We start from the raw sequence: 19,429 nt of genomic DNA, 5'->3' as shown, positions 1-19,429 counted from the left end.
TGTGCCACAAATTCCTTTTCTTCCCAATTCTATTCAGTACCTCATCATTAGTTATGTTATCTACCCATCTAATCTTCAGCATTCTTCTGTAGTACCCCATTTTGAAGTTTCTATTCTCTTCTTGACTAAACTATATATCGTTCATGTTTCACATCCATACATGGCTACACTCCATACAAATACTTTTAGAAAAGACTTCCTGACACATATATCTATACTCGATGTTAACAAATTTTTCTTCTTCAGAAATGCTTTTCTTGCCGGTGCCAGTCTACATTTTATATCGTCTCTACTTCGACCATCATCAGTTATTTTGCTCCCCAAACAGCAAAACTCATCTGCTACTTTAAGTGTCTCATTTCCTAATCTAATTCCCTCAGCATCACCTGATTCAATTAGACTCATTTAGTTTTTGTTGATGTTCATCTTATATCCTCCTTTGAAGACACTGTCAATTCTTTTCAACTGCTCCTCCAGGTCCTTTGCTGTCTGACAGCATTATAATGTTATCAGCCAACTTCAAAGTTTTCACTTCTTCTCCATGGATTTTAATTCCTACTCCAAATTTTTGTTTCCTTTCCATCTTTCTCAATATATAGATTAAATAACTTCAGGGATAGGCTACAACCCTGTCTCACTTCCTTCCCAACCTCTGCTTCCCTTTCATGCCCCTCTACTCATACACTATGTGATCAAAAGTATCCGGACACCCCCAAAAACATACATTTTTCATATTAGGTGCATTCTGCTGCCACCTACTGCCAGGTGCTCCACATCAGCAAGCTCAGTTGTCATTAGACAATGTGAGAGAGCAGAATGAGGCACTCTGTGGAACTCACGGACTTTGAGTGTGGTCAGGTGATTGGGTGTCACTTGTGTCATACGTCTGTATGCAAGATTTCCACACTCCTAAACATCCCAAGGTTCACTGTTTCCGATGTGACAGTGAAGCGGAAACATGAAGGGACATGTACAGCACAAAAGCGTACAAGCTGACTTCACCTGTTGACCAACAAAGATCGCCGACAGTTGAAGAGGGTCATAATGTGTAACAGGCAGACATCTATCTGGACCATCACACAGGAATTCCAAACTGCATCAGGATCCACTGCAAGTACTATGAAAGTTAGGCGGGAGGTGAGAAAAATTTCATGGTCGAGCGGCTGTTCATAAGCCACACATCGTGCCAGTAAATGCCAGACGACACCTTGCTTGGTGCAAGGAGTGTAAACACTGGACAATTGAACAGTGGAAAAACGTTGTGTGGAGTGACAAATCACTGTACACAATATGGTGATCCGATGGTAGAGTGTGGGTATGGCGAATGCCTGGTGAACATCATCTGCCAGTGTGCGTAGTGCCGACTGTAAAATTCGTAGGTGGTAGTGTTATGGTGTTTTGTTTTGCATGGAGGAGTCTTGCACCCCTTGTTGTTTTGTGTGGCACTATCACAGCACAGGCCTACATTGATATTTTAAGCATCTTCTTGCTCCCCACTGTTGAAGAGCAATTCAGGGATGGCGACTGCACCTTTCAACATGATCAAACAGTTTTCATAATGCATGGCCTGTGGCAGAGTGGTTACATGGTAATAACATCCCTGTAATGGACTGGCCTGTACAGAGTACTGACCTGAATCCTATAGAACACTTTTGGGATGTTTTGTAACACCGACTTCATGCCAGGCCTCATCAACCGACATCAATACCTCTCATCAGTGCTGCACTCCATGAAGAATTGGCTGCCGTTCCCGAAGAAACCTTCCAGCACCTGACTGAACATATGCCTGCAAGAAAGGAAGCTGCCATCAAGTCTAAGGGTGGACCAACACCATATTGAATTCCAGCATTACCGACGGACAGTGTCACGAACTTGTAAGTCATTTTCAACAAGGTGTCCAGATACTTTTGATCACATAGTGTAACTGCCATCTGGTTTCTCTACAAATAGTAAATAGCCTTTAGCTTCCGGTATATGACCTTTCCACCTTTAGAATTTGAAAGAGAGTATTCCAGTCAACATTGTCAAAAGTTTTCTCCAAGTCTACAAATTCTAGAAAAATGGGTCTGCCTTTCATTAATCTATCTTCTAAGATATGTCATAAGGTCAGTATTGCCTCACGTGTTCCAACATTTCTACAGAATCCAAACCGATCTTCCCCAACGTCGGCTTCTACCAGTTTTCCCATTTGTCTGTAAAGAATTCGTGTCAGTATTTTGCAGCCGTGACTTATTATACTGATAGTTTGGTAATTTTCACACCTGTCAACACCTGCTTTCTTTGGGATTGGAAATATTATATTCTTCTTAGAGTCTGAGGTTATTTTGCTTGTCTCATACATCTTGCTCACCAGATGGAAAAGTTTTGTTAGGGCTGGCTCTCCCAAGGCTATCAGTAGTTTTAATGGAATGTTGTCTACTCCCGGAGCCTTGTTTCGACTTAGGTCCTTCAGTGTTCCATCAAATTTTTCATGAAGTATCATATCTCCCATTTCATTTTCACCTACATCGATTCCATTTCCATAATATTGCCCTTGAGTGTGTCACCATTGTACAGACGCTCTATATACTACTTCCACCTTTCTGCTTTCCCTGCAAACCCTTTGCATACAACTGGTTTCCCATTCTGAGCTCTTCATATTGATATAGGTGGTTCTCTTTTCTCCAAAGGTCTCTTTAATTTTCCTGTAGGCAGTATCTATCTTACCCTTAGTGATATATGCCTCTACACCCTCTAGCCATATCTGCTTAGCCATTTTATGCTCCCTGTCAATCTCATTTTTGAGACATTTGTATTCCTTTTTGCCTACTTCATTTTTATATTTTCTCCTTTCATCAATTACATTCAATATCTATTCTGTTACCCGAGGATTTCTAATAGCCCTCATCTTTTTACCTGCTTGATAGTCTGCTGCCTTCACTATTTCATCTCTCAAAACTACCCATTCTTGTTCTACTGTATTTCTTTCCCCTGTTCTTGTCAATCATTCCTAATGCTCTCTCTGAAACTCTCTGCAACCTCTGGTTCTTTCAGTTTATCCAGGTCCCATCTCCTTAAATTCCCACTTATTTGTAGTTTCTTAAGTTTTAATCTACCATTCATAACCAACAAATTGTGGTCAGAGTCCACATCTGCTCCTGGAAATGTCTTACAATTTAAAACCTGGTTGCTAAATCTCTGCCTGACCATTACATAATCTATCTGAATCCTTCCAGTGTCTCCAGGCCTCTTCACATATAAAACCTTCTTTTACAAATCTTAAACCAAGTGTTAGTTGTGATTAAGTTATGCTGTGTGCAAAATTCTACCAGGCGGCTTCCTCTCTCGTTCCTTACCCCATTCCATATTCAGATACCTCTTTTCTTTCTCTTCCTTTCTCTACTATCGAATTCCAGTCTCCCATGACTGTTAAATTTTTGTATCCCTCCACTATCTGAATAATTTCTTTCATCTCATCATGCATTTCTTCAATCTCTTCATCATCTGGAGAGCTTTTTGGCATATAAACTTGTACTACTGTGGTAGGCATGAGCTTCGTGTCTGTCTTGGCTAAATAATTCGTTCACTATGCTTACCTGTACTCCAATTTTTTAAATTCATTGTGAAACCTACTCCTGCAGTACCCCTCTTTGATTTTGTATTCATAACCCTGTATTCACCTGACCAGAAGTCTTGTTCCTCCTGCCACCAAACTTCACTAATTCCCACTGTATCTAACTTTAACCTACCCATTTCCCTTTTTAAATTCTCTAACCTACCTGCTGGATTATGGGATCTGACATTCCACACTGAAATCAGAAGAACACCAGGTTTGTTTCTCCTGATATGAACGTCCTCGTCAGTAGTCCCAGCTTGGAGATGCAAATGGAGGGCTATTTTATATCCAGAATATTTTATCCCAGAGGATGCCATCATCATTTAACCATACAGTAAAGCTGCACACCCTCGGGAAAAATTACGGCCGTAGTTTCCCCTGGTTTTCAGCCATTCGCAGTTCCCAGCACAAGAAGGCTGTTTTGGTTAATGCTACAAGGCCAGATCGCCAATGGGCTTGCTGCAGTGATAATACTGGTTCCCGTCAGATCACCAAAGTTAAGCACTGTCAGCCTGGGCTACCATTTGGATGGGTGACCATCTGGTCTGCCGAGCACTGTTGGCAAGCGGGATGCATTCAGCCCTTGTCAGGCAAACTGAGGAGCTACTTGATTGAGAAGTAGCGACTCCCGTCTTGAAAACTGACATACAGATGGGAGTGCAGTGTGCTGACCGCATGCATCCACATATTCGCATCCAGTGATGCCTGTGGGCTCAGGATGTCATGGCGGCCGGTCGGTAGCATTGCACCTTACAAGGCCTGTTCAGATGGTATTTAGTTTTATGAGGCCAAATCAGCCGATCATCCTGACTGTTGCCCCTGCAACTACTGGAAAGGCTGCTGCCCCTCTTCAGGAACCACATGTTTGTCTGGCCTCTCAACAAATACCCCCTCCATTATGATCACAACTACAGTACGGCTATCTACACTGCCGAGGCACGCAAACCTCCCCACCAGTGGCATGGTCCATGGCTCATCGGAAGGGGACGGGGGGGGGGGGGGTAATGTGTATTACACAAATGATACTACTTGGTACTTTTTGATAAGGATGCTGGCAGTGTAAGCATGAGATTACCATCTAGCTTATTGGCTGCTGCTGTGGGAAGAGAGAAACTATACGCCTGTCCTTATAGAACATTTTTACTTATTTTGTGCATACGTATATTTCGAACTGTTGATTTTTATTATTTACCATGAAAGTTCCCCTATCACTGTCAGATGATTCTTGGATGAATGAAAATGAATACCGGTTAGTTGCTAACGGATGTTCACATTGTTGTTTACTTTTTATGTATAACGTAGCCCGATTCGCAATCGTTAAGTTTCTCCGTAAAACTAATGATCTTTGTGCGGATTGTCAAGATAATGCGAATTTTTATGCAACAATTTATACTTTTTTTTTTGAAATACTAAGTTAAGTACTGCATGCAATCTGTTTCACATGTGCGGCCTCCGCTAACCTCTGCTTCTATAAACTTTTTCCCGAACCGAAACTATTGTCCAACACTGTCTCACTGGCGCTACTGAACTTGCATGTCGTTTTCTCCTTTTACTTGTACGAACTTTGAAGTTATGGGAAATACATAACTGGAACCACTGCGAGTACGAAGAGCTTTGACGAACTGTCGTAGTTCTGTTTTGTTGTGAATTTACGCTCAGTACTGTGGGTGTGGGAAAGTTGTGACTTTGTAATTCGTATTGACGTGTGGGGTGCTGGACTGCAGACACAATGTCTCTTGAAACAATTCCAAAAGATCTGAGAAATCTTAGAGCGTGTCTAGTGTGCTCGCTCATAAAGGTCAGTTCAGTATTGGTTGACATTCAATTCACAGTTTATTTCTGTATTTACATTTGTAAGTAGCCCTACGATGTGGGTAACTTGCATGAGATTTTTCATTTTCAGACATTAGATCAATTTGAATTCGACGGCTGTGACAATTGCGATGAATTTCTGCGTATGAAAAACAACAGAGATAATGTATACGATTGTACAAGTGCCAATTTTGACGGGTAATCTTTTAAATATATTATCCTGTACCTGTTGTGTAATATGTCACACATTTCTGTTGCGTATCTTCTTTAAATGAGGCACTGAGAACCATAATGACTTAAAGCTCACCAGAGTCGGCCCCATATTGAAGCGAGTTCAGCGAAACTAATGAAACATTTTCTGGTGAATAGATACGTGGTGGGGCTACAGCACGGCGTGCTCCACTTAAAGATGTACAGCTGTCAGGAGCATACATACATGCCACAACTGATTATTTATTTGGCCCAATTTGATTACATTTAGTACAAAGTGTGTACTTGTAATATAGGACAAGTCGACTGAAACCTATTTTGTTACAATATTTAACCTATTTATTATAGTTTAATACATGAAAGTGGCAATATTCATAATAATGTTGCATACATTTTTCACCCATCTTTTAGGTTCTGAAAATTATTTATTTACTTACTTACTACATTATACTCATATTTACACTTTTCTCTCAACATTCATGTTCTCATGTTATTTAGATATCATAATATGTTCAATTAGTTACAGCACCTCTATAACAGTAACAGTAGCATTTGCCATTCATTGTTAAATATACTCTTCTACACTATGAAATTCCTTTCCCATTAAATAATCTTTTGAAAGTTTTTGGAATGTCTTTTCATTGTCTTGCAAACTCTTTGGAAGGCATTTTACGAGTTTGAAACCCCAGTATCGAGGACCTTTTTCAGCAACTCTCGGTCGGTGTTGCATACTTCTCAGTTGGCCTTTATTTCGTGTTGATCTGTCCGTGGTGTATAAAGGTTTCCGTCATTGTGGCTGGAATTTAGTTCCGGCGAGGCAGTGCACGAGCATTAACTCACCTGAAGATGGCGGCCAGTTGGTCCCCCGAAATTTTGTCTGTACGACGCCATGATCTGGCTGCAAACCTGTGAAGAATATCAGCAAATATTGCAGTGCTTAATTTACAGCTAATATCATCCATATGTTGACTCCACTGGAACTTATTGTCAGTTGTAATCCCCAAAAATGTAGTAGTGTTAACTTCTTATAGTATTGTTTCCTCTATGAATATATCTAAGTGTTCTTCCTTTTCTCTATTTGTGAACACCATGAAGATTGTCTTTAAAATTCAAAATTAGGTCATTTTGTATAAGCCACTGTGCTGTGTTATTTATTGGTATAAATACACTTTTCAGTGTTCACAGATTTTTTTCTACATTCATTAGTGTCATGTCATCTGCGTATAATATTTTTTATCTTTCTCAGTGGCATCAATAGTGGGGAATACGGAAGTGTCCAATTTCACCCATCTGCTTTGACCCATGACATCAGTATGGCAGAAATGGCTATTTTAAGTGTCTCCAATATGGCACCTATGATATCACTACATACACACGGCAACAAATACAAAAATACATATAAATAAGACAATAACATCTCCCTCCAAAAATACAATCATACTAATGGGACAACTGCGGGAAATTGGGGGTTTTTTGGGAAAGGACAAGCTAAATATAACAGTAAAAAAAAAAAAAAAAAAAAAAAAAAAAAAAAAAAAAAAATAAAATAAAATAAAAAACCACACCATGATTCCAAAAGACACAAGATGATGAACAAAAAAAATATTTAATAATAATTATTATTATTATAATTACAAAATCTACAGGAATCAGACACTTCCCTTGACGTATATAGGCCAACGCAACTGACGTTACCAAAACACCAATGCCTATAGCAAAAACTACTGAAATGGGAATCGGACAATTCCCGTGACCACAGCTGATGGTACCAAAACACCTATACCTACATATAAAAATACGAAAATTGGAATCGGTCATTTCCCCTGATACATATATGTCAACTATAACTACTGATACAAAAAAACCAACACCTACAGCTATAAAAAACAGAACCAAAACCACAACACCTCAAAAATTAAAAACTCAAACATCCCTACGTCAATTAACTTATTCAATACAAAATAAATACACAAAACATTACAACTTGAGAAAAATAGACAAAAAAAAATTACTTACTACCAACAAATTTTGGCTAGCCATCACACACACACACACACACACACACACACACACACAGAGGACGCCATCAAACACAACAAGACATCTACAAACATAACCAACTCAAACTCCGCGCCATAATGACATCACACACCGCAACACCCCTACATCATGGTTCAAAGCAGACCGGTGGAATCTGACACTTCCATTGACCCCAATATTATTTACAAATAGGTTGAACAGAAGTGGACTAAGTATATATCCTTGAGGCACTCCGTGCTTAATATTTCTGATCTCAGATCTGCATCCAGTTTCTATTTCCACATAGTGCTTTCTGTTGCTGATGTATGATTTTATCCACTTGGCTGCATGTCCATGAATACCATAGCTTTAAAGTTTTTCATTAAGTGTAGTATGGGTGATTGTGTCAAACACTTTAGACAAATCCAGAAACATAGCGGACATAGTTTCTTTTGTCTAATGCATCTATAATGGATTCTGTGAGGCTTGAGATGGCGATATCTGTAGATTTCCCTTTTCGAAACCATGTTACACTGGAATCAGAATACTCTATTTCCCCAGGAATGTGGTAAATGTACAATGCATGAGCATCTCTAGTATTTTTGAGAAACAAGAGATTAAAGACACTGGTCTGTAGTTGTTTGGATCATTTTTGTCTCCTTTTTTAAATATTGGTACCACTTTGGTTACTTTTTTCTGAGAATACTCCTTCTCTAAATGAGCAGTTTGCAATATCCAAAAGAGATTTGATTATTTTGTCATTCACATGTTTTATGAGATAATTTGCTACTTCATCATCTCCTGCAGACTTTTTGGGTTTTTAAATTTCCGGATTATTTTTATGAGTTCTGTTTTTGTAACTGGTTCCAGGATCATTGAGTGGGATGTTTGGCCAAGTGTTTTAGCCTGGTTCGACCACTGATGATTTGTTTCCCCTTTTAAATTTTGTATGGTGTCCATAAAGTTGTTGTTTAGTATATTAGTGATTTTTGTTCCGTCTGTAACTATGTTGTAATCAATTCTCATTGACTTACTAAAATTGCTGTTTTTTTTACACTTTTTTGGCTACAACTTTCGCTGTTGATTATATCCCATGTGGTTTTACTTCTTTGATTTGAATTTGCTATGGATTTTTTTATTGACATGGCTTTTGCTTCTCTTATTAATTGCCTGTACTTCTGATATTGTGTGTGTATCTCCATATTCCTTGCTTGTCTGAGTTCTTTCACTCTGGTCCTGAGTTTAATTATTTTTCATAATCCATTCCTTACTGTGACCCTGCTTTTTCTGATAGGCTGCTTAGGGGAAGACTACATGAAAGTGGTGCATTAATGTGTTAAAAAATGCATCATACTTCTCATTTGTACTTGTGCTTGAATTGTTTCGGCCCATTCTTTTTTCCTCAGTGCTGTTTTGAAAATGTTCATGTTTTGTACATTGATAATCCTGACTTCTTTCTTATTTTGTATTTCTTCTGTTTTTAATCTCTTATATATGTGAATGTGAATTATTAACCTATGATGGTCAGAGATTGCTGTCTGTAGAACTTTTGCTTCACATTAATTATTTTCAATATTCGTGATTATGTTGTCAGTGATAGTCTGAATATGATCAGTCACTCTTCTAGGTGCATTTATTGTTTTCATGTTACACTGTAATAATGTCTCAATTTCAGTTTTCTTTCGGTTTTGGTTCTTTACTCATATGTATTTTATAGTCTCCACATATTACAAGATCTTTAATTTTAATCTTCATTAATAATTTTTTCTAGTTTTTTTTGGATATGTTTTAATATTACCACTTGGGGACCTGTATACACAGATAATTCTGAGCTCTTCACTCATTATGCCAGTAATTTCAAAATCTTTTTCAGTGCAAGCTGGAAGGTTTACATATTTACAGTATTCAGTATCTTATAAACTTCCAATTTTCTTCTTGTTTATAGCAACACCTTTGTTTTGACCTACAGAAGTAATCAATCAAATCATAGTCTCTTATTATTAGGCTGCTAAGTTCTGCTTCGTTTAGCCCATGCTCACTGATGCATAATATATCCAGTTGTGTTTCATTCAGAACCACTTCCACTTAAAGGTTTTTGTTGCCCAAGTACTGAATATTTTGGTACAAGATTTTAATGTTTTCGTTCTCTTTATGAGGCCTGGGTTGCTGAATATCTGTTGTAGTTGGAGCTTGATATGTTACTATGACTTGCCCTTCTTCTCTTTCGTTGGCTGTGGAATAAAAAATCTTTTGCTGAATAGTGGGGAACTGCTCATACTCTGTGAAGTCCACATTGGTTTCCTTTCTACTTGTTGAATTTTCGAAGTTGTTGGTTTTGTGCTTTGATGTATTTCACAATCTTTTTGTGGTGCTGTGTGTGATGGTTCCTTTATTACATTTAATCCACTATCAGTTGTTTCTGTTGAGACATTGTGATCTTCCTTTTTTTTCAGTGTGTTAGTTGCAATACTGCTGTTAATGGTGCATCTGTTTCTATTTTTGTTGATTCAGTATGGTCTATCTCACTGTTGGAATGTGATGGTCCAGTTTTTCCATCATCCTGGTTTTTTGATCCTATAGAAAAAAATTTCTACTTCTGGCATGATGGTTAGTGTTATGTTCTTTCCCATGACTATGGTCTGCTTTTTGGTTGTTGTTGCATAGTTTCTTTCTTCCTCTTTTGTTTATATGCAATCCTTGCCATGTGAAATCTTGTCTCCTTACATATCTGGTTACACCAAGTACTGTGGCATGATTGTATTGTTCACCTGCTTTTACAATGTGCTTGTTCAGCTGTTATGACATAATTTGTCTGTAACCTGTCTTGCTGGTATGGAATTGTACACGGTATCACCCTTGTGTGTAATGTATTCCTGATTAACTCTTCTACAGCATTTCTAAAATTATGGGTCTTCTTCCAGTTTCTGCTGTCATTCAATCCAGCACAGACTAATAGTGTGTCTTCTTTTCTTAGGTGTTTGATTTTGCTGTGAATGACTCTTGTAACTTCATTAAATAACACGCCTGATTTAACAAATGTCATTACAGAGAGAGTTTCTTGTGATAATTCAATTAACAGGCTTGCACAGTTTTTGCCATTTTCGTCAGTCAACATAAGAACTTAGGTTTCTGGCATAGCTGCATTACACTGATTCCTGGTTCCTTTCACTGCTAATTCCATTTCTGTGTGTGCAATGTTTACTTTTACTGGGACGTGTGATGTAACACAATTATCGGAACATACGGCATTGTCTCTGTTTTGTTGTTCCCTTTGTAAATTTCGTCTACATTTTTGATCATCTGAGCAAATTGACGCATGGTTTGTCGCATTCATACAGTTTCATTATTTTTCTAGAGCTTCAAACTATCAGTAAGATGTGCAATTAGAGCACCCACTTGCAAAATTTCAGCTTTCTTTCGTTGTCGGGAAATTTCATCCTGAGTATTTCCTGGTACCATTTTGCTGTCTATTTTTTTTTAGTTTCGAGCCATTGATTTCGTTCTGTGTCTTGCACTGATCAGTTTACATACCATGCATCATGATGATAGTTGTTTGCTTTTCTCCGCCATGCTTCACAAATTATTATTATTATTATTATTATTATTATTATTATTTAAGAGTAAGCATATGTGGAATACAGGTACTGTTGTGTCTTCATTTCCATTTCATTTGTGCACTTTAAAAATATAGTTCAGAATTGTACTACACTCTTATTTGAAAGATTTTCACTAGTACTGATTTATAGTTATGCTGCGTCCACACATTATGCGAATTTCACTAGCTTGATATTGTAACAAACTCTGTCATAATAGCAAAAATTACACCTGTAGCCTTGATTCTTATCACATTTATTTTCACAAATTTGATTATATTCACAGGATTATTTCGCTAAGCACGTACTATCTTGGTTTGTTTCACTATGTTTAACTGTTCACTATCATTAACTGTTCACTATGTTTTACTGTTTCTACTACCTCTTTTCCTCTATTTTTGTGATAATATGACACACAATGTACGTAGGAGCACTATAAAAACCACGGCATCTACATATTACACATATTTTTCACTCTTTACGTTTATAGTGATGGCCGTTTGTCTTAGGCCCTAATGGTTCTCAGCGGCTCAAATGTTTAAATTATGCCAATTATGTCTGCATGTCTTCAATGATTAGTATTTGCAGTAGGTTTTATGAAAGTTTAGTAATTCTACCCATACTCTAGTATTGCATACAAATTGTTGACACATCTTTTTAATTAGTTTATTAGATTATGATGGAAATGTTTTACTGTGAAAAGTAAAGATGCTGATAATTTATTTGTAAACTCTTATAAGCAGTTTGTAAACCAAGGGGATCTTAGGAACAGCACCAATATCGCACTCTAGCTGAACAACAAAATCTTTGATTGTAAGATTAGTTTTGACTTAGAAAATGGATGGCACTCCAGAATAGCCAAATACAGCACATTTTGCTTTTAGCTTTGGATATCTCAAAAGGCAGGCACTCAAAAATAATGTGTGAAGTTTCCATTTATTCCTTATTATATGCTTTGCTGGAGATTCTTCTCCGATAATGATGTCTTTCTTTCAGCACTTAATACTGATTTGTGCAATTATGTAATTGGTTATATACCTTTATCATCTGACTTCATTGTTCCAAGACTTATCCAGCCTTTGAAGTAGTCAGTATACTGAAATAATGACATATCACCAAGAAGCCATGCAGATAACCCGATGTAATTGTGACTAAATTCACTGTTATTTACATTTCAATGTTGCATTTCCACCATGTTCCCTTCTATGTGAGGTACCTCAGTGCTAAGACATTGGGAGCAGCAAAATTTAACTTCCTGTTGAAATTCATACTGGCTTATGGTGTTCCTGAATATCAAAGATCAAACCTACAGAGATTCATTGTACCTTCATAACTGTCCAGCTTTGATGGTACACCAATTCAGCTGATAGGACAGTAGATTGATTTTCCCTCATATTTATGTATCCCAAAAGCTAATACCATAGGGAAGGCGGGAGCTTCTCCAACAGCATGGCTATACATAGCAGCATCTCAAATGCTGAAAATACTTTCATATAGGTAGGGTAAGTTGCTTAGTGTCGTCCTGTCCCCCACTCCCGTTATTCCCCCACTCCCGTCATTCCCCCACTCCCGTCATTCCCCCACTCCCGTCATTCCCCCACTCCCGTCATTCCCCCACTCCCGTCATTCCCCCACTCCCGTCATTCCCCCACTCCCGTCATTCCCCCACTCCCGTCATTCCCCCACTCCCGTCATTCCCCCACTCCCGTCATTCCCCCACTCCCGTCATTCCCCCACTCCCGTCATTCCCCCACTCCCGTCATTCCCCCACTCCCGTCATTCCCCCACTCCCCAATCCACATGGTCTTGCATTTTACATAGTTGATATATGTACACATTGTTCATCAAAATACTCAGCTGAAATTTGTCTATGTATTTTCTGGATTTATCTTACAGTCAAGAAGTGAATTAAATGTGGCATGAACATAGACATTGAGCCGCACTACAACTCAGTTTCTTACCACAATTACTTCACAGTTGTTGACTTTGCCAATTAATAACTATATTTTTACTTTCCAAACTAATCTAGACTTCCCTCTACAGCAGATCAGTCTGTTGTTACAACCACCAAGACTGTGTGTGTGTGTGTGTGTGTGTGTGTGTGTGTGTGTGTGTGTGAGGGGGCGCTCTATCTTTTTCTAGTCAAATTGTCATTTTGTCACTGCATTTATAGGTTGCTCTCAACTAAGCTGATTTACAAAGTATTTTCAAACAATGAAAACTCCAGGTAAGAATATCCACAATTCAGGAAATGATAGATTGCTAATTATTGTAAAGAAGCCATATTAAGTTGCAGACAGGCACAATTAAGAAACTTACTAGTTTTCAGCCACAGCCTTCGCTAGCAAGAAAGTAATACATACCATGCATACACACAAGCAAACACATCTCATGCACACATGACCGCCAACTCTGGCAGTCGTGTGTGTGTAATGTAAGCTTTCTCATTTGCTGATGAAGGCTGTATCCAAAAGCTTTGTGTAAGTATCTTTTAATTGTGCCTGTCTTCTTTACAGTAAGTAACAATCTCTCCTTTCTCACAGTGTTCACGAAGTATTTCGTTACTCTACAAGTAATTATTAGTTAAAAAATGTTTCCATGGAAAAGGATGCATACTTAGGTACACAATTTCAGGTTAATGGCAGGATGATTTAAACTAATAGGTTGTAAATGACAACATCCCATTTATTTGCCTGTTGTTATTGTAAACTAAACTAATTTTGGTGCTGTACTTTATTATTTATTCACAGACTGCCATAGTCTAACATTTTTTAAACCTGATATTTTTTGTGTTACAAAGTTTTGCGTGTATTTTTACATATATTATGACCTCGGCAATGAAAAGGAATGAGGTAAAATGATTGAAATAAATACACTCCTGGAAATGGAAAAAAGAACACATTGACACCGGTGTGTCAGACCCACCATACTTGCTCCGGACACTGCGAGAGGACTGTACAAGCAATGATCACACGCACGGCACAGCGGACACACCAGGAACCGCGGTGTTGGCCGTCGAATGGCGCTAGCTGCGCAGCATTTGTGCACCGCCGCCGTCAGTGTCAGCCAGTTTGCCGTGGCATACGGAGCTCCATCGCAGTCTTTAACACTGGTAGCATGCCGCGACAGCGTGGACGTGAACCGTATGTGCAGTTGACGGACTTTGAGCGAGGGCATATAGTGGGCATGCGGGAGGCCGGGTGGACGTACCGCCGAATTGCTCAACACGTGGGGCGTGAGGTCTCCACAGTACATCGATGTTGTCGCCAGTGGTCGGCGGAAGGTGCACGTGCCCGTCGACCTGGGACCGGACCGCAGCGACGCACAGATGCACGCCAAGACCGTAGGATCCTACGCAGTGCCGTAGGGGACCGCACCGCCACTTCCCAGCAAATTAGGGACACTGTTGCTCCTGGGGTATCGGCGAGGACCATTCGTAACCGTCTCCATGAAGCTGGGCTACGGTCCCGCACACCGTTAGGCCGTCTTCCGCTCAAGCCCCAACATCGTGCAGCCCGCCTCCAGTGGTGTCGCGACAGGCGTGATTGGAGGAACGAATGGAGACGTGTCGTCTTCAGCGATGAGAGTCGCTTCTGCCTTGCTGCCAATGATGGTCGTATGCGTGTTTGGCGCCGTGCAGGTGAGTGCCACAATCAGGACTGCATACGACCGAGGCACACAGGGCCAACACCCGGCATCATGGTGTGGGGAGCGATCTCCTACACTGGCCGTACACCACTGGTGATCGTCGAGGGGACACTGAATAGTGCACGGTACATCCAAACCGTCATCGAACCCATCGTTCTACCACTCCTAGACCGGCAAGGGAACTTGCTCTTCCAACAGGACAATGCACGTCCGCATGTATCCCGTGCCACCCAACGTGCTCTAGAAGGTGTAAGTCAACTACCCTGGCCAGCAAGATCTCCGGATCTGTCCCCCATTGAGCATGTTTGGGACTGGATGAAGCGTCGTCTCACGCGGTCTGCACGTCCAGCACGAACGCTGGTCCAACTGAGGTGCCAGGTGGAAATGGCATGGCAAGCCGTTCCACAGGACTACATCCAGCATCTCTACGATCGTCTCCATGGGAGAATAGCAGCCTGCATTGCTGCGAAAGGTGGATATACACTGTACTAGTGCCGACATTGTGCATGCTCTGTTGCCTGTGTCTATGTGCCTGTGGTTCTGTCAGTGTGATCATGTGATGTATCTGACCCCAGGAATGTGTCAATAAAGTTTCCCCTTCCTGGGACAATGAATTCACGGTGTTCTTATTTCAATTTCCAGGAGTGTATATTGGTCGTGGAGAATTTTCTAAGATGCTTTTGCAATCTTCCCTTGTGTAATGCCTGTCCATTTTATACCTGTATAAAAACATCACCACATTGTATGTAGGTTCCTCAGTTGTTTGTTGTGTCTTATTGTTCTGTTTTCTTGTGCGGTATTCAAAGTGTGTGGTAGCCATTGAATGAAGTATTGTGTCTCCATTATGAGGCAGTGGTTGCTTGCCAAATGATGATATTTGTGGGGAATGAAACTGAAGCTAAACAGAGAGAAAATTTTTATTTATCAAACTATATAAACTGTTGATTTATATGGAAAAAACCAGCTCATCTTTGTGATAGCTATTTTTGTCTTTGTACTGTTGTAGTTCCCAGAATGGGAGCTCCTTCAATATAATATCTAATTATGTACATAATAACATAATATGTAACTGTTAAAGGTGTGTTCTGTAGTAATATGAGCCTTACGAAAACTGCTCAGGTGATTGATCATTTTGTTACTATTAGCAACAAGTACTATTTTAATCACAGTGTCCCGTTACTGCACTATCTCATCTACATCTCTGTTTTGCAAGCCACCTTACAGTTTGTGTCAGAGGGTAAGAACAATTGTTGGTAATTATCTGTGCAAGCCCAAATGTCTGTAATCTTTTCTTCCCATCTCCCCCCCCCCCACCCGGCACCCCACCACACCCGACACCCCACCACACCCGACACCCCACCACACCCGACACCCCACCACACCCGACACCCCACCACACCCGACACCCCACCACACCCGACACCCCACCACACCCGACACCCCACCACACCCGACACCCCACCACACCCGACACCCCACCACACCCGACACCCCACCACACCCGACACCCCACCACACCCGACACCCCACCACACCCGACACCCCACCACACCCGACACCCCACCACACCCGACACCCCACCACACCCGACACCCCACCACACCCGACACCCCACCACACCCGACACCCCACCACACCCGACACCCCACCACACCCGACACCCCACCACACCCGACACCCCACCACACCCGACACCCCACCACACCCGACACCCCACCACACCCGACACCCCACCACACCCGACACCCCACCACACCCGACACCCCACCACACCCGACACCCCACCACACCCGACACCCCACCACACCCGACACCCCACCACACCCGACACCCCACCACACCCGACACCCCACCACACCCGACACCCCACCACACCCGACGCCCCACCACACCCGACGCCCCACCACACCCGACGCCCCACCACACCCGACACCCCACCACACCCGACACCCCACCACACCCGACACCCCACCACACCCGACACCCCACCACACCCGACACCCCACCACACCCGACACCCCACCACACCCGACACCCCACCACACCCGACACCCCACCACACCCGACACCCCACCACACCCGACACCCCACCACACCCGACACCCCACCACACCCGACACCCCACCACACCCGACACACACACACACACACACACACACACACACACACACACAGACACACACACACACACAAAATTCATATAGGAGAAAGAAATATATTGGCTGATCCTTATAGGAAGATACGCTTTGGGAATTTTAACCACTAACCGCATGGGATGCACGACATCTTCATTTTATTGTCTGCCACTGGAGATGGATGAGTGTCTCATTGATAATTTTGTCTTGCTGAATGAAACTGTAATGAAATACACTGCTGTTCTTTGGGTCTTCTCGATTTATCTATCAATCCTCTTTCGTAAGGGTCCCAAGCCAACGGTTTTGTAATCTATTTATCCATCAGTCCAATCTGGTAATGGTCCCAAACTAATAAGCATTGCGCAAGTAATGGTGGAATGAGGGTTTTGTAAGCTAGCTCCTTTGTAGGTGGACTAATTTTCCTAAGGATTATTTTAATGAAACTGTCCTGCATTTCCATTTTTTACAGACAGTTCTACAGCGATGGTCCACTTTTAGAATGTTATGTATCCTGTGCATACTCCCAGATATTTAATGGCTGTGACTGTATGCAGTGACAGTCCAGCAATTGTGTTATCATACAGCAACTAGTGTTTCTGCTATTTGGGCAGTTGTTAAATTTGTTTATGTTGAGGGTCCACCAGACATCAGTCCTCTGCCGATCTTGCTGCTTTACATTACAGTTTTCTAACTTTACAATGTCTCTATATACAATAGCATCATTTCAGGCCAGGCTCATGGTGCTTAAGATGATATGTACCACGTCATTGATGTATAAGTAGTGAACAGTAATGGTCTTACAACACTTCATTGGGGTATGCCACCCAGGGGCTCTGCACTCATTTGCTGGGTATGGGCTTGGCGACCCTCGGGCTCGTGAGCTGGGGCATGGTAAGTTTCGCCAGCCATCTCTTACCGTAAGCTCTGGGCAGTCTTCAGTAACCACCCTGTGGTGTGCCAGTGGAACATTGTGTGTCACAGGGAATGGGGTTCTGTCCACCCGGATCACAAGGATGGTAAAAACCTCTGTCAAAAACCATCTCGGTCTCAAGGTGTGCTGAGGTAGAACAGTCATTAGTGGACAATCTCAGTTGCATAAGGCTTACTCACAAGGGAACCTCCTCATCGCACCCCCCTCAGATTTAGTTATAAAATGGCACAGTGGATAGGCCTTGAAACACTAAACACAGATCAATCGAGAAAACAGGAAGAAGTTGTGTGGAACTATGAAAAAAATAAGCAGAATATACAAGCTGAGTAGTTCATGCGCAGGATAGGTATCATTAAGGGCAATGTTAGCTCAGGAATGCTGTGGTCCCGTGGTTAGCGTGAGCAGCTGCGGAACGAGAGAACCTTGGTTCAAGTCTTCCCTCGAGTAAAAGTTTAATTTTTCATTTTCAGACAATTATCAAAGTTCAGGCACTCACACATAATCAACTTCGCTCTCCAAAATTCCAAGACATGTTCAGATTTGCTTGGACATATGCAGGATTTGACGGTCTACAACCGGCAAAATTATAAAACGTTAAAAAAATATGTTTTGACAGAGACAGGGAAAGCTGTGCGACTGTGAAACTGTTGCATTCATTTTTTGCAGTTTATGTGAGAAACTCTTATGTTTTCATCACTTTTTGGGAGTGATTATCACATCCACAAGAAAACCTAAATCGGGCGAGGTAGAAGAATCCTTTTACCCATTCGCCAAGTGTACAAGTTAGGTGGGTCGACAATATATTGCTGTCATGTGACACACATGCCGTCACCAGTGTCGTATAGAATATATCAGACGTGTTTTCCTGTGGAGGAATCTGTTGACCTATGACCTTGCGATCAAATGTTTTCAGTTCGTATTGGAGAGGCACTTTCTTTCGTCTACTAATCGCACGGTTTTGCGGTGCGGTCGCAAAACACAGTCACTAAACTTATTACAGTGAACAGAGACGTCAATGAACGAACGGACAGATCATAACTTGAAACTTCCTGGCAGATTAAAACTGTGTGCCCGACCGAGACTCGAACTCGTGACCTTTGCCTTTCGCGGGCAAGGTCTCTACCAACTGAGCTACCGAAGCACGACTCACGCCTCCGCTGCAGAGTGAAAATCTCATTCTGAGATCATAACTTTGTGAAAATAAAGAAAGTAAAACTTTTCACACGAGGGAAGACTTGAACCAAGGACCTCTCGGTCCGCAGCTGCTCACGCTAACCACGGGACCAAGGCGCTCCGGGGCTCATAGTATTCTTGATGTTGCCTATCTTACACATGCACTACTCAATTTGTATATTTTGCTTATTTTTTTCATAGTTCCACACAACTTTTTCTTGTTTTCTTGATTGAGCTGTGTTTAGTTCTTCAAGGCCTATCCACTGTGCCAACTTATAACTAAATCTGAGGGGGGTGCGATGGGGAGGTTCCC

At 41.3% G+C, this 19,429-nt stretch overlaps 1 protein-coding gene across 1 annotated transcript in view; it reads left to right on the top strand.

Moving 5' to 3' along the window:
* The first annotated feature begins 5,194 nt into the window (after positions 1–5,194).
* LOC126239703 (transcription elongation factor SPT4-A) overlaps positions 5,195–19,429 on the top strand; it is a 31,926-nt gene continuing 17,691 nt past the window's right edge. The window contains exons 1-2 of the mRNA XM_049947878.1: positions 5,195–5,393; positions 5,499–5,605. Coding sequence (XP_049803835.1) covers positions 5,325–5,393; positions 5,499–5,605 — 176 coding nt within the window. The 5' untranslated portion in view covers positions 5,195–5,324. The remainder of the gene's footprint in view (positions 5,394–5,498; positions 5,606–19,429) is intronic.

The sequence above is a fragment of the Schistocerca nitens genome, chromosome 1 (genome assembly GCF_023898315.1).
Source record: "Schistocerca nitens isolate TAMUIC-IGC-003100 chromosome 1, iqSchNite1.1, whole genome shotgun sequence".
Lineage (NCBI taxonomy): Eukaryota > Metazoa > Arthropoda > Insecta > Orthoptera > Acrididae > Schistocerca > Schistocerca nitens.
This window is presented reverse-complemented; position numbering and strand designations above follow the sequence as displayed.